Below are 14,727 nucleotides of genomic sequence, written 5' to 3'. Positions count from 1 at the left end.
TCCTGAAGTGTTCTGTGTGCTCGGGAGCAGGGCAGAGAGCGACAGAAAGTAAACTCCTCGCAGAACCACTGCTGAATATGAGCATGTTTTCCCTCTGGGCAGAGCTCTGCAGGTGCTGACGCATCTCCCGCGCTCACGTATGCCCAGTCCAGGTCGCCTGCTGTCCTGCTGGCCCAAGCAGAAGCCGGCACAAGCCGGAACTTAGCCCCCGGCACAGAGAGGCCCGAGGTATAAGGGAGGGATCCGCGGCTCGGGGCGGGCCAGCCTGTGTGCTGTGGCGGCAAGGCCTGCTGACTCTCGCTCTGGCCCGACCCTGCTTCTTGGGGCTGCCATGCACCAGACCCCTGGGAAGGTGGCATGTGGCCTCCTACAGGAGGTCTGCAAGGGTCCTTGTCAGACTCTGGGGGCTCCGCCTGTGTTCACGGTGCCTCTGTCCACAGTAGCTGTGTGATACGGACAGCCCTAATGCCGTGAGACCACGGTGCCCTGTGGAATACTACTCAGCTGTGAAAAAGATACTGTCTTATTTGTTGCACTGTGGGTGGCATTGTAGAGGACCATGCAGACTGAATTAGGTCAGAGGGTAGAAGACAAGTGTTGGGTGACCTCCACCCAGGGTGAGATTTCAGAGACGGGGCTGGGCACTGGCCCACGAGGTTGAACGCACCTGTCACCATAGGCAAAGACCCAGGTTCAAGCCCCTGCTCCCCACCTGCAAGGGGGGCTTCACAAGCTGTAAGGCAGGGCTGCAGGTGTCTCTCAGTCTCCTCATCCCTCCTCAGCTTCTCTGTCTCTCTAGCCAGGAAATAAATAAAATATATATTAATAAATATTTCAGGACAGGGATAGACAGCATAATGGTTATCCAAAAAGACTCTCCTGCCTGAGGCTTCCAAGTCCCAGGTTCAGTCCCCCCCCCCGTACCACCATAAAACAGAGCCGATCCGTGCTCTGGTAAAAGTAAATGTACATATTCCAAAGACAAAGTTAGAGAGAGATGGGGGGGGTACACAGTCACGTCAGCCTTTGTCTGCAGGTCTGAGTCCACTGCCGGCAGGGGGAGGCCCTCGGCGTGGGCACAGAGTGAGTTTTCCTGACAGACTTGTGAGCCGGGACAGCCACCCTCCTGTAACCTGACGTTTCCTCCTCCGTCAATATCCGTGAAAGAGAAAATCTTCCATGCAGGCCATACATCAGACAAAAGATCAAAATGTATAAAATATGAATAACAGAATAAATAACCAAAAGAAAGAGCTCACCAAACTCAGCAGTAGCAACAGCACAGTGACCCCTTCCTACAGTGGGGGATACGGCCAGATTGTACACCCAAGGAGAGAGGCAGAAGGCCGACAGACATGTGGCAGAGCACTCCAAGTCACCGCTTGCCAGAGAAATGCAAATACGACACCGAGATGCCACGTCACCCCCGTGAGAATGTCACACACACCAGCAAGGACGGTAACCACAAATGCCGGAGAGACCGTGGGGACGAGGAGCCCTCCTGCACTGCTGGTGGGGGGTGTAGACAGGTCCGACCTCTACAGAGAGCAGCCTGGAGGGTGGGGCAGACAGCATTATGGCTCTGCAAAGAGACTCTCAAGCCAGAGGCTCCAAAGTCCCAGATTCAATTCTCTGCACCACTGTAAGCCAGAGCTGAGCTCTGGTAACAAGAAAAGGGAAGGAGCTACCTGGAGACTCTCAGAAGGCTACAAGTGGACCTGCCCTGTGACCCTGCAATTCCTCTCCTGGGGACAGATCCTAAAGGAACCCAGCACACCCATCCAAAGAGATCTGTGTGCACCTGTGTTCACAGCAGCACAATTTGTAACAGCCAAAACCTGGAAGCCACCCAGGTGTTCAACACCAGATGAGTGGCTGAGAAAGCTGTGCTCTAGATATACAGTGGAATACTACTCAGCTGTGAAGAATGATGAAGTCACCTTCTTCCCCTCCTCTTGGATGGAGCTTGGAGGAATCATATGAAGTGAGATCATCCAGAAAGAGAAAGATGAGTATGAAATGATCCCACTCACAGACAGAAGTGGAGAAATCAGAACAGAAGGGGAGACACCAAGCAGAACTTGGACTGGGCTTAGTGTCTGGCACCAAAGTCAAGGACTGGGGGGAGGGGGGCTCCAGGTCCTGGGTGCTGATGGTGGAGGAGGACCTGGGCTGGGGGTGAGAATGTTTTGAAGAAAACAGAAATTTTACACATGGACCCACAACTGTATTTATTGTTAATCCCCCCAAGAAAATAAAGTGCCACCAGGTCCCCTCTGAGCTGCGACACTCCCCCCACCCAGCCAGGCTGAAAACTCTTCAGCAAGAAGGTGGGCTTTGCAAGGGGGCCCCATCATCCATCTTCAGGGGTGCTGGCTATGCCCAGAGGGGTCCTGGCTCGGGGCCTGACTTTGTCCCTGTTTCTCACGGGGCTAGCGGCCTGGGACGGTCATCGCTGGAGCCTCAGGCCGAGATGACCGCCTCCGGCCAGCCTGAAGCAGCCCTGGCCGCTGCTCCGGGAGCCCTCTCGCTGCTCTGTGAGTTCAGCTCAGCCTGTGGCCTCCTGCCTCCCCTGCCTCTGTGACCGCGGCCCATTTACTCCGTTTGGGAGCAGAGAATCACAACCTTCAGGGACATTTCCCACCCCTGCACATGCGTTTCTGAAGACTGACCTGTAGGGCAGGGGCCTGTTGGGGTGGGGCGGGGTGTCATTCTGCCCGCCAGCCTGAAGAGCCAGGTGGGAGCCAGGCAGGCCTCCCGGAAGCGCCACCCACGACCCCCGCCCTCTGCCGGTGGGGCCGGGAGCACCCGGGCATCCTGTGTGAGATGCAGACCCCACAGACAGGGCCCCCGGCTGGCCGCCACCGCCCGGCCCGCAGCTGCACGGCACCCAGGGTGGCTCCCACCTGCTGCTGCAGCTCACACGTGCCGGCTCCTGCCTGTGCCTGTGGCCGCCACTCCCCAGACGCCCTGGCAGAGTCCTCGGGCTCAGAGGCTCAGACAGTTCCCGGCAGGTGCTCTGCGGACACAGGGAGCCCGCTGACCCGAGGTCTTGCCACGGACGGCTCCTGCTGGCCTCTGCCACCTCGCTCCAACGGGCGTGTCTGCAGCTGCCCTGCCAGCCTCCCTTCACCCCTCCTCCTCTCCTTTCTTCTCTCCTTCCTCCCTCTGCCGTGCTGTCCCCTCCTGCTGAGCAGGCAGAGCTCCAGGCCCTCACTGGACACACCTCACCTACCATTTCTCTCTCACTTCTGTCCTGGGTGGGTGGGTGGCCGTGTCCTCCCTGAGCCAGGGCTCCGGCCCACCCCCCGAGCTGGCCGGGCCTCGGGGAAGGGCTCTCACAGTGTCGCACATGGAGGGACAGTGACCACCTGTTCAGAGGCAGCAGTGGCTGCCCATCCTCCTGTGGACAGCGGGCCCCTGGGGCCTCCCCTCGCTCTGAAGCCAAGCCTCTCCTGGGCTCTGGCACAGCCTCGAGGTGCCAGACCTCACCACTTCTGCTCTGGGGTTGCACGTGGAAGGGCTGGGCTCATGCTCCTGCCCTGGGTCTGCAGATGACCCTCTCCAAGATCTGCCAGTGCAAACACCTGCTTCTCTGCCCGCCCCGCCCCGCCCCGCCCTGCCCCTGCATTCCCTGTCCTCTCTTGCTCTTCTGAGCTGGAATAAAGCTTCTCCTGGTGTTTTTGGGTCAGCTCTGAATAGCAAGGCGTCATGAGGCTGTCACCAGCCAAGGAGCCCATCAGAACGCTAAGTGTGGGGGGTGCAGAGTGGAATTAGCCAGAGGCCGTCCCCCCTCACCCTGACACCCCCACCCGGGCGCCTCCTCTAGTCTGCTGGAGATGGCACCTGGCAGCCCGAGATCTCCTGCCTGCTCCCACATCTGCTCGGGGCACAGGGCTGCTCACTGGGCCGGCAGGGGGGGGTCTGCATACTCAGCCGCCAAGGGCTGCCGCCCTGGCTCCTGGAGGATGTCTGTAGGGCCCGGCCTTGCCGGGAAGAGACAGGACTTAACACCAAGAGCCGGGATGGAGCTGGGTGCTTCTTGGCACTCATGCACAGTGATCTGAGCCAGTGTTTTTCCTGTCGCACCAAGGAGCCATTTCAGTGACCCCCCCCCCCCCCAGGCACTCACCAAGGCCTCAAGGTCGTGACCTGGAGCACTCTGCTCCCCTAGCCGCTGGGGGAACGAACGCATGGTACCAAGCCGCACACCCCAGGATGTGCCCTTTGTCCAAACCGGGAGCTCCGGGCAGGCGGGCAGATCTTCCTCGAGCCTCCACCTTCCCCAGGCCATGCCGAGACCACTGAAACGGGGCTTCCTCAGGGGTCCCCCGGCCAGAGCAGAAAACTCTGCCTGACCTCCCTGATCTCCTCCTCTGCTTCCTCCTTTTTTTTACTGTGGTAGTTATAATTGTTGTTGATGATGTCATCATTGTTGGCTAGGACAGAGAGAAGTGGAGAGAGGAGGGGAAGACAGAGAGAGAGGGGGAGAGAAAGACAGACACCTGCAGACCTGCTTCACCGCCTGGGAAGCGACTCCCCTGCAGGTGGGGAGCCGGGGGCTCGAACCGGGATCCTCACGCCGGTCCCTGCACCTGTGCTTAACCCACTGCGCTACCACCTGAACCCCCCCTTCTTTCTCTTCCTTCTCTTCTTTCTCCTCCTCTTCTTCTTTCTCTTCCTCTTCCTCCTTCTCTTCTTTCTCCTCCTCCTTTCTCTTCCTCCTCTTCCTCCTCTTCATCCACCTTCTCTTCTTTCTCCTCCACCTTCTCTTCCTCCTAGTCCTCTTCCTCTTCTCTCCTCGTTCTCCTTCTTCTTCTTCTTCTTTCCTCTCTCTCTCTCTCTCTGTCTCTCTCTCTGTCTCTCTCTCTCTCTCTCCTCCTCCTCCTCCTCCTCCTGGGATGCTCTGAGGCCATCCAGCAGGAAGTGGACTCTGAGAAAAGGTTCAGAAGGTGCTACCATCCTGCTCGCCCACCCGCCGGCTTTTCATCTATCTTGCTCAGAGCAAGAGGCGACACCTTCGGGGCGGTAGCCTGGCAGGCGTGGGGGGTGTTGGAAACTCTGGTGCCCTTGTTCCCCAGGCCTGGAGGCCTCGGGGGAGGAGCCTCTTGGGGACAGATGTGGGAATCATGATGCTTTCTGCCCGAGCTCGTCCTGGACAGATAAGCCTCGGGGTCCGTCCACACAGCCAGCCCACCTGAGTGAAGGGCCTCGCACTGGGGGCGTGCTGTCACCCTCTGAGGGAGCTTCTCTCTCCACCTGGGAAGACTGAGCCGCCCCCTGCCAGGGCCAGCAGAGTGGTGTCTCAAGCCGCAGTGAACTAGACAGAGTGTCTCTCAAAGCCTCCTGGGGCTGGTGTCCGCCAACTGGACAGGGCAGCTGGAGGGCGGCTGGCCGAGTGTTCCCAGACCTGGACCCCAACACCTCCGACCCTCCAGACCAACACCCACAGCCCAGGGGACGTCACCCCTTTCAGACGCACCAGGCACTGAGCCAGACACACAGCAGGGTCCCCTGTCACCCTCCTGCAGGACAGCCAGACAAGAGGTGTGGGCCCCATCAGGTCGTCAGGGACACAGTTCCCACCCAGACCCCTCTAACCACCCACCCTCCAGAACACCCAGCAGAGTGGACGGCACTTGGGTGCCCACAGCACCCGCCCTTAGTGACTGTGCAGGGAGCACTGGTGGGAGGTATCTGGTGGCCCTCCACCTGGCACAGTGTGTCCCCAGCTGGCAACGCTGGCATCGCCTCTCCTGCTGTCAGAGTGTCAGGGTTCAGGCTCCATCTGGGGGCCTGCCCTGTTTCCGTGGGAAGGGCAGACAGCGGGAGAGGAGGAATGAGGGGCAGACGTGTGCTGACTGGCCCTCCAGCAGCACCTCATAGGCGCTGCAACTGTGGGAGACGGTCCTCCCCGGTGGTAAAGCAAGATGGGGTGGGAGATGCCACCTCAAGACACAGTCTGGTGTCCGCAGACATTCCCCATGACTGTGGGACCCACCGGGCCTTTAGATGCCTTCCAACTGGCCGTCAGCTCCTCTGCTCACGAGGGCGGGTGGCACTGTGGGAGGAGGGGGAACCAGAGGGGTGGCTGAGGGCTGTAACACCTTTTGCTAGTCTCCACCAGCACTTGGCTGGGGGCAGGCAGTCGCCGAGGGCAGCAGCTTCTCTGGGGGCACTGCTTGTGAGCAGAGAGGGGTTCAGTCTGAGTGGGTGGGAGCTGTCTCCACTGCACAGCCCTGGGAAGGGACACAGGCTGCCGGGGTGGCTTCTCATCTGAACACCGCCCGGCCGACTCCTGTGTTTCCTTTCTGCTCCCTCTTCAGCGGGGGCAGGGCCCCCACAGGGTGAAGGGTGCTGAGCACAGGTTGCTCAGGGTCCTGGCCTCACCTCTAACATCCAGCATGGGCTGGAGGGGAGACTCCAGGGAGTTTCCCAGGAGAGAGAGAGAGAGTTACAGCGACTTGATAAAGTCAGAACAGGGGCTGGTGGGCTGCCTACAGTTCCCAGAAGCACGACCACCAGGGCCTTGCCCCGCTCAGCAAGGGGGTTCACATCTACCTCCCCTCTGACCCGACTTTCTGTCGTCTGCGTTTGTTTGTTTGTTTTGCCAGAACACCATTCAGCTCTGACTTATGGTGGTTGGGGGATTGAACCTGGGACCTGGGAGTCTCAGGCAGGAGACTCTGTCTGTCTGTCTGTTTGCATAACCAATATGCGACCTCCCCACCCTGCCACCTGCTTTCCAACTTCCTGCTGTACCATCCCCAGTTCAAAAGGTAGGCGGCAAAGTCCAAGCCACCCCTTTGCAGAGCTGAACCGTGATGGCAGGTTGTTAAACCCAGCAGCTTGCCCTTGGCAAAGTCCCGGTCCAGAGAGAAACCCTGTTCCCAGCACCCAGCACCCAGCACCCAGCACCCAGCATGGTGGGCAGACCCCCAGCGAGACAGTATCCTGATCATCTGCACGAAAGCAGCCAGCATTTCCCTCCACCATCCCTGCCACCCACCCCAGTGCTCCCCGAAAGCCTTTTCTCTTGTGCCAGTGCCAGCTACGTCCGAGCCCCAGACCTGGGTTAGCCAGGTCACCCTCAGATCACTCAGAGGGGTCGGCTCCCCACCGCGACCGCGACGCACACACCCCCAGGGCTGGAAGGCAGACACCTTATCACATCCGACGCAAGGGAAAGGGCGGCCTCTCCATTCTTGTTGTTGCTAACACAGAGGGGTGCAGGGCCTTGGAGGGTAGCTAAGCCGGGGAGGGGGTTGTCCAGTCGACCCGTGGCATCAGATAGCCCTGGGCACTGCTTGGGGGCCTCCTGCCCTGAGACCGACCGTCTGCCGTTCCCCAAGCCGCTCGTAGGTGGCGGGAGGGTTCCGGGGACATATCACAGCAGTGGCGTTTATGAAGCCAGCCCACCGCCTCTGGCCTTCCTAGGGGCTGGGGCTGGGTGGGGCCCAGAGGAGTCACAGAACAGCACCCCCACCCCAGCCCCCCGACACGGAAGCAGCAGGTGTGTGTGTACCTACCCTTCACGGTGGGCCTCGCCCTTCTCCAGCTCCTGGATGACCTCCAGGAGCACCTTAATGGTCTCCTGGCTGGAGCTGATGAGGCTCTCCATGGCCTGCAGCTGCGCCTTGAGGCCCACCACCTCCGTGTGAGGCACGATTTGTTGGCATTCGGCCGCCCCGGCCGCCCCTGCCTCCTCCGGGCAGGGCTGGCCATCCTCCCCGGGGCCGGCTCGAGTCTGGAGGGGCCGCTGGCTCCACTCGGGGGACAGGCACTGCATGGGGGGTGAGCAGGTGGCCGCGGCCTGGGGGCCCTGGAGCCCGTTGAGCTGGGCGGCCCTCCTCTGCTCGTCCTCCCCCGCCGGGCACAGGGACCACTGGCTGGCGGCCGCCGAGCCGGGCAGGGAGCCCTCAGAGGCCCCAACGGCAGGGGCGGCCACCACCTCCGTCTCGAACACACCGCGGCCGGGCTCCTCCGCGGCCGGGGTGGCCCCGTCCTGCCCGCACGCCCCCGGCAGCGGATCCGGGGGCTCCCGCGGCGGGACGTCCTCCCCGCAGCTGTGGCCATCGGCCTGGGGGTCCGGCTCGGTGCAGTTGGGGCCGCTCAGGGGCTCCAGCTCGCCCATGTGGTCCTGCGCGTGGACCACCAGCGCGGTGGTGGTGTGCAGCCTGCCCGCAGGGCCCCAGGGCCGCGCCGCCTCCTCCCCGGGCCCGTCCTCGCCGCCCCCGTCCCCGGACAGGCCATTGTCCTGGCCCCGGAGGCCTTTGAGGCTGCCCCGCTTGTGGTCTGGGGGGAAGGTGGGGTAGCACTTCCTCAGGTCGGGCGAGGTCTGCACGCCTGTGCTCCTGGTGACATTGGGGATGGACCTGCGGGCCGGCACCGTCATGTACTTGCGGCAGGCGGCGCGGTGGGACGCGGGAGGCCTGGGCTCGCGCCTGTCACCCAGCGGGGCCCCCGGGGGCGGCGGGTCCCTCTGCTCGCTCTGGGCGTCACAGATGTCCTTGAAGCGCACCTGCAGGGCCTTATTCCGCCGCTTGACCTGACGGTTGGCGTCCAGGGCATACCTCATCTCCAGGGCCAGGCAGGCGGCGGGCTCCACCTCGCTGTCCGGGGACGGCAGTGTACATCTCCCCGTGTCCTTGCTGACCATGGTTCCTGCATCGGGGACACAGGGCAGGGGCGTCAGCGGGACAGACAGACACACAGACACCCAGAGTCAGCGCCCCCAGGGCTGAGGCATCAGGCTTGCGCTGTGGCGCCGTCACCCCCCAGTGGCCAACTTTTTGATGTTCAGAGCAGCACAGTGTGTAAGAGTCAAAACCTGGAGGCCCCCCCAGGTGTCCAGCCACAGATAGATGAGTGGCTGAGAAAGCTGTGGTCTACATACACAGTGGAATACTACTCAGCTGTTAAAAATGGTGAATTCACCTTCTTCCCCTCATCTTGGATGGAGCTTGAAGGACTCCTGTGAAGTGAGAGCAGCAGCATCCCTTTTCTGTCCCCTTTCTGGCCCCTCTGTGTCTTCCCCTGGGCGTGGGGGCACCTTGCCCCTTACAGGCTGAGCCTGTAGCCCCATCAGGCCTTCCCGGGCCTCCCCCGCCCGCTGGGCGGACGGCTCTCCCACTGTGAACCACTGTTTCTACTGTTTATGGAGGGTGACTCGATTGATCTGTTGTCAGAATCCCACCTGCATGGCCGTGGCCCCTCCAAGACCCAGGCTGATGGACGTGGGGAAGAATGAGGTGGGGGACTGCAGGCCCTCTCCTCCGGGTGGCCATCGGGGGTCTTGGGGTCTGGGACCCCGACGCTGTCTGGGGAGCCTCACCTTCCAGGTGGGGCTTGCTAAGGGTTCACAGCCAGGAGACCGAGGCCGGAGACGGGCTTCCCCACATTGAGAGAGGCAGAGCCAGTAGCTCTTCTCTGGGCCCGTGCAGAGTGGGGTATTGAAAAAACATTTTCTTTAGAAAGGAAAGAGAGGGAGAAAGAAAGTATTCATTCTGGAATCAAGTTTTGTGTTTTGATCACAACCTCAGGAATCCACAACAATGATGCTTGTTCGGTATTGAAATCCTGAAAGCAAATAAAATCACAGGGCTTTATGGTAATCATGCAAATTCTTCCTAGGCTCCAATTATTAAATGCAGCTAAAAAGATGCAGGTGGCCAAGCCTTCCTCTTGGGGAATTCCAGGCGGGGACGTGCAGCCACTCCGCAGGCAGGCTCGCAGCTGGTTTCTGCACATGGGAGCCTTTCTGTGGTGAACTCGCAGTAGCCAAGGGAGCTCGGTGCCTTGGTGGGGAGTCTGTCTCTCTCAGATTGGAGGGTGCCAGGGTGGGCGGCACCCTGGAAGTGGACCCGGGTCCCCAGAACCAGGCAGGGGCTCTGACCTGGATCCTCTGCCTCACTCGGGGCTCCCTGGCCAGAGACCAGCAGAGACAGGTTTTATTATTATTTTTTTAGCTATTTTTATTTATTATTGGATTGAGACAGAGAGAGATTGAGAAGGGAGTGGGAGACAGAGACAGAGAGACACCTGCAGCCCTGCTTCACTACTCATGAAGCTTTCCCCCCGCAAGTGGGGGACCAGGGGCTTGAACCTACATCCCTGTACACTGTAATGTGTGCGCCCAACCAGGTCCAGAGCAGATCCTGGTGACCTTGTCCCTTAGCTGTTTGTTCCTGGCCCTGTCCTGTTTAAATTGTGAAGTGGGGGAACCTCTGGGGTGAGTGAGTGTGTGTGTGTATAGGGGGATTTTATTTATTCATGTGTGTGTATGAGGGGGATTTTATTTATTCATGAGAAAGACAGAGGAGAGAGAGAAAGAACCAGACACGACTCTGGTACATGTGCTGGCCAGGATTGAACTTGGGACCTTATGCTTGAGAGTCTAGTGCTTTATCCACTGTGACAGCACCTGGACCACAAACCCTTTCTGATCACCTTATGTAATATTCTCTGTCCCCAGCAGAGAAGTTTGCTCCCCTGCTCCCCTACATCCCAAAGTCATCTTCCCAGATTGTTTTACCGATGTATTTTATTTGATTTTATTACTTATTTTTACCAGGACTGTGCTCTGCTCTGGCTTGTGTATGGTGGGTGCAGGGGATTGAACCTGGGACTTTGGAGTTTCAGGCATCAGAGTCTCTTTGTGTAATCTCCAAAGGAAGAGCCTGGAGGGTGGGTCTGGACTCAGCCGTGTGTCCTCGGGCAGAAGACTCAATGGGGGGCGGCCCAGGAGGGGCATTACCAAGTAGAGCACAGGCCTTGCTTCCAGGAGGTCTTGGGCTTGATCCCAAGCACCGCATATGCCATGTACCAGAGTAAGGCTCTGGGGTCTCTTGTTCAGACACTGATTAGATAAGAAAATGAGCCTCCAGTCCCTATCTGCAGGGGGACATCTTTGTGAGCAGTGAAGCAGGGCTGCAGGTGTCTCTCTTGTCTCTCTCCCTCTCTGTCACCCCCACCCTCTTGGTTTCTTACTGTCTCGATCCAATAAATAAAGATAATTTTAAGAAATTTTTAAAAATGTTTTTAAGTAAATGATCTGGGACCCGGCGGTGGATGGTGTACTTGGTTAAGCGCACACAGTACTAAGCGCTAGGACCTTCGGAAAAAAAAAAAAAAATCCCAAAGTATCCCCATCGCTCTCACTGACGACAGATGCCGCTTCTGTGCTGAGCGCCTCTCCGTAAGGCCGCAGAGCCGGGCTGTTTGTATTAGTAGGGCACTTTGTCGCTGGCAATTAATCCTCCTGATTTGTTTGATGAGCTGGATGGCCGGCTCTGTCTTTCCAAACCAGCAGACTGATGGAAGAAAATCATTTCTGTGCAGTTGTTGGCAAGTCGCATGGATGAATAATAGCAGGGCAGCGCAAACTTATTCAGATCCATATTTTTCAGTCGTGGCAGGGAAAAGGCTACCCACCTGTGTGTGGGGGGGTGGTGTTTCACAGGTGAAGAAGCAGGTCTGCAGGAGTCTCTCTTTCTCTATCTCCCTCTCCTCTCTCAATCTCTCTCTGTCCTGTCCAATAAGGTGGCTGCCGAGAGCAGTGGGTTCATTGTGCAGGCACTGAGCCCCAGTGATAACCCTAGAGGCAAAAAGAAATAAAGAGAGAAAGAAAGAAAGAAAGAAAGAAAGAGAGAAAGAAAGAAAGAAAGAGAAAGAGAGAAAGAGAGAAAGAAAGAAAGAAAGAAAGAAAGAAAGAAAGAGAAGTAGTTAGGTAGGTCAGGTCAATGACCTGGAGGTCTAGGTGTCCTGGGGCAGCTGGCAGCCAGCAGAGGACAGGCCTGCCTGGCCCGGGCCCTTCCCTAGGTCCCAGGGAGGTGTGTGGACCTTGCCATTTAACCTAAAAAGCTGGGCACTTTGGGGAGAAGGAGGAAAAACATTCAGCTTTCAGCTCTGTGTCCTGCAGGGGGAGATTACGGCCAGTGGGCTGGGCAGAGCCGCGCCTGTTGCGGACAGAGAATATCTGTCTTCAGACACACTGGGCACACAGGTCGCCGCCGCGCCGCCTACCAGAGGGCTTGGCGTGGGGCGCGGGCCGGCCGCTGTGGAGGTGTCGGGAGGAAATCAAACCTCTGGCCCTCGGAGCAAATGCTTATTCTCTAACTGTCTTCACCGTTCACCAGGTGAGCGAGGATGATCCTGCCACCGTTCTGCAGAAAGACCTTCAGAACTCGGGGCAAATCTGAAAGGGAGAGCGTTTTTACAAAAAAGCAATTTACTAGTGATTTTTCAGCCTTTTCCCTGCCACGACTGAAAAATATGGATCTGAATAAGTTTGCGCTGCCCTGCTATTATTCATCATTGCGACTTGCCAACAACTGCACAGAAATGATTTTCTTCCATCAGTCTGCTGGTTTGGAAAAACAGAGCCGGCCATCCAGCTCATCAAACAAATCAGGAGGACTAATTGCCAGCGGCAAAGTGCCCTACTAATACAAACAGCCCCGGCTCTGCGGCCTTACAGAGAGGCGCTCAGCACAGAAGCGGCATCTGTCGTCAGTGAGAGCGATGGGGATACTTTGGGATTTTTTTTTTTTTTTCACAGCAGAGCTCTTGGCTGCAGATGTCTCGTTTCACTTTATTTATTTTATTTCTTTGCCAAGTGATAGTCATTGAATCATTCTAACTCCATAGGCACAGTGTCACCGGATACTTTGGAACTGACTAATCTTGGTTTTCGGATAAAGTTAAGAGTGTCTTCTGCTGGGTGGGGGTCATTCCCTTCCCTTCCCTTCCCTTCCCTTCCCTTCCCTTCCCTTCCCTTCCCTTCCCTTCCCTTCCCTTCCCTTCCCTTCCCTTCCCTTCCTTTTTTTTTTTCTTTCCCTTTCAGGGTTATCTCTGGGGCTCAGTGCCAGCAACTATGAATTCACTGCTCCTGGTGGCCATTTTTTCCTTTTTATTGGAGAGAAATTGAGAGGCGAATATCTGCAGCCCTGCTTCTCTGCAGGTGGGGAATGGGGGTGTCTTCACGCTTAGGACTCTGTGCACTGAACCAGGTGCAGCACCTCCTGTCCCCCCTGCGTGGCCTTTCCTAAGGCTTCAGAATGGAATCTTCCTCGACCCTGAGAACTACTCTCTTCCTAAGCTGCTGAGCTGTTCACAGCGTCTTCATTTGTTGTCTGCGGGGGGGGGGGGGGGGGAGGCGTAGGGTCAGCTCCGAGCTGTAGTGCTGACCATCAGAACATGATTTTGCCATGAGGGACATCTGGGCCTTCTGCACAGGACAGTTAAGAGGTGGAAGGCCTGGAGAGGCCCTTGTGTATTCCTTATTCCTTCAGGCCTCTAGTCTGTAAATAAACACCTGCAGCATGTTCTGTCTATTTCCCCCCCCCTCTTGAAATTATCTTTTTCTTTAATAATTTCGCTTTTTAAAACTCATATTCACTTATTAAAGACAGCCAGAAATTGAAAGGGAAGGGGAGACAGAGAGGGAGAGAGACAGAGAGACACCTGCAGCCCTGCTTCACCTCTTGGGAAGCTTTCCCCCAGCGTGTTCCCTTAGTACCGTGTGCTTCCTTTTAAGGTTTGTTTACATGTTGGGGGGGGGAGATAGGACGGAGGCTCCATCATTTCAGACATGGGCAGTGCCAGGGATCAAACTCCCCACCCTGAACTTGCAAGTGCCAAGTGCCCTCCTCCCGGCCACGGCCACCTCCCAGACTGCACAGATGCCCTGCTTCTGACACTTGCCCTTCTTGCCCAGGAAAACGCCCTGGGCTGGGACACTGTTGCTCCCCCTCTGTAATGTAGGTGAGGGGAGACTTCTGCACAGCAATGGCACCGTCATCGGGCCCCCGGCCGATTTCCCAGGCCCCCCACCCCCAGGCCTCCCCTGCAGGCGAGTGGGCAGCCTGAATTGACCCCCCCCCCCAGCCTCCAGAAAGAGGTATCATGTGATCACGTGGCTGGGACTCAGCGGAGCAAATGTCCTGGGCACACTGCCACCAAGTCGCACGGGAGGCTCTGCAGAGACCGAGGTGGCAACCGGACTCACACCTGTCCTTGGGGCCCGAGCTGGGTGGCTTGGGTGGGGACCACAGAGCAGGGTGGTAGAGGTGGCATGTCCTGCAAAGCCTGGGCTGGGCTGGGTCGGCTTCGAGAGCTCTCTCTGCAGCAAGAGGCGGCCTGGGAGCACTGAGACCACACAGGTGAGCGTCCGGCTCCTGATGCAGTTATGCACAGACAGACAAGACAGACGCACTACGTGTCAGGCCACCAGGCCTCATCTCAGACAGAGTGGCAAGGTCCGGCCTCTGGAAATAGTCACTTGGGTCAGGTCAGAAACACCTGGGAACGACTGGGTCAGGGAGCTTGCTGTGTGCAGAAGTCAGCGGTCAGTGTGGGGGGAGCCCAGCGCCAGGAGGCAAGCGGGGCGCCCGCTGTGGCTGTGCATGTGGCTCTGGGGCACTCGGCGGGCTCTCCACCCGGACGCAGCTGCCTGGCTAGAGGCCGTTTGCTGTCATCAGCAGTGACACAGGCTGTGACCCCTCAGCTGAGTCTTCCTCCAGGAGGCGTCTGGCAGGGAGGGGTGCCGTGTCCTTGCTGAGGGAGGGGACCCTGGGCTGTGTTGTGTAGGGGGAGCTGTCCTGAGCCGGAGCGGCTGGTGAGCGGGTGGCCCGGCCTCATGTCCCCACTGGTCAGCCCAGAGGCCAGAGAGAGGCTCAGGAGGTGCTCGAGGGCCTAAGAGTCGCAGTTTGGCCATGGCCAGGGAGC

At 58.4% G+C, this 14,727-nt stretch overlaps 2 protein-coding genes across 2 annotated transcripts in view; one reads left to right on the top strand and one right to left on the bottom strand.

Annotated features, from left to right (window-relative positions):
• DOCK1 (dedicator of cytokinesis 1) overlaps positions 1-14,727 on the top strand; it is a 319,977-nt gene that overhangs the window by 106,065 nt on the left and 199,185 nt on the right. The gene's annotated exons all lie outside the window — the stretch shown is intronic.
• INSYN2A (inhibitory synaptic factor 2A) overlaps positions 1-14,727 on the bottom strand; it is a 71,761-nt gene that overhangs the window by 38,802 nt on the left and 18,232 nt on the right. The window contains exon 2 of the mRNA XM_060171093.1: positions 7,530-8,664. Coding sequence (XP_060027076.1) covers positions 7,530-8,659 — 1,130 coding nt within the window. The 5' untranslated portion in view covers positions 8,660-8,664. The remainder of the gene's footprint in view (positions 1-7,529; positions 8,665-14,727) is intronic.

This window comes from Erinaceus europaeus, chromosome 14 (genome assembly GCF_950295315.1).
Source record: "Erinaceus europaeus chromosome 14, mEriEur2.1, whole genome shotgun sequence".
NCBI classification, from domain to species: Eukaryota; Metazoa; Chordata; class Mammalia; order Eulipotyphla; family Erinaceidae; genus Erinaceus; species Erinaceus europaeus.
The sequence above is the reverse complement of the archived record's forward strand: the minus strand, read 5'-3'. Positions and strand labels throughout refer to the sequence as shown.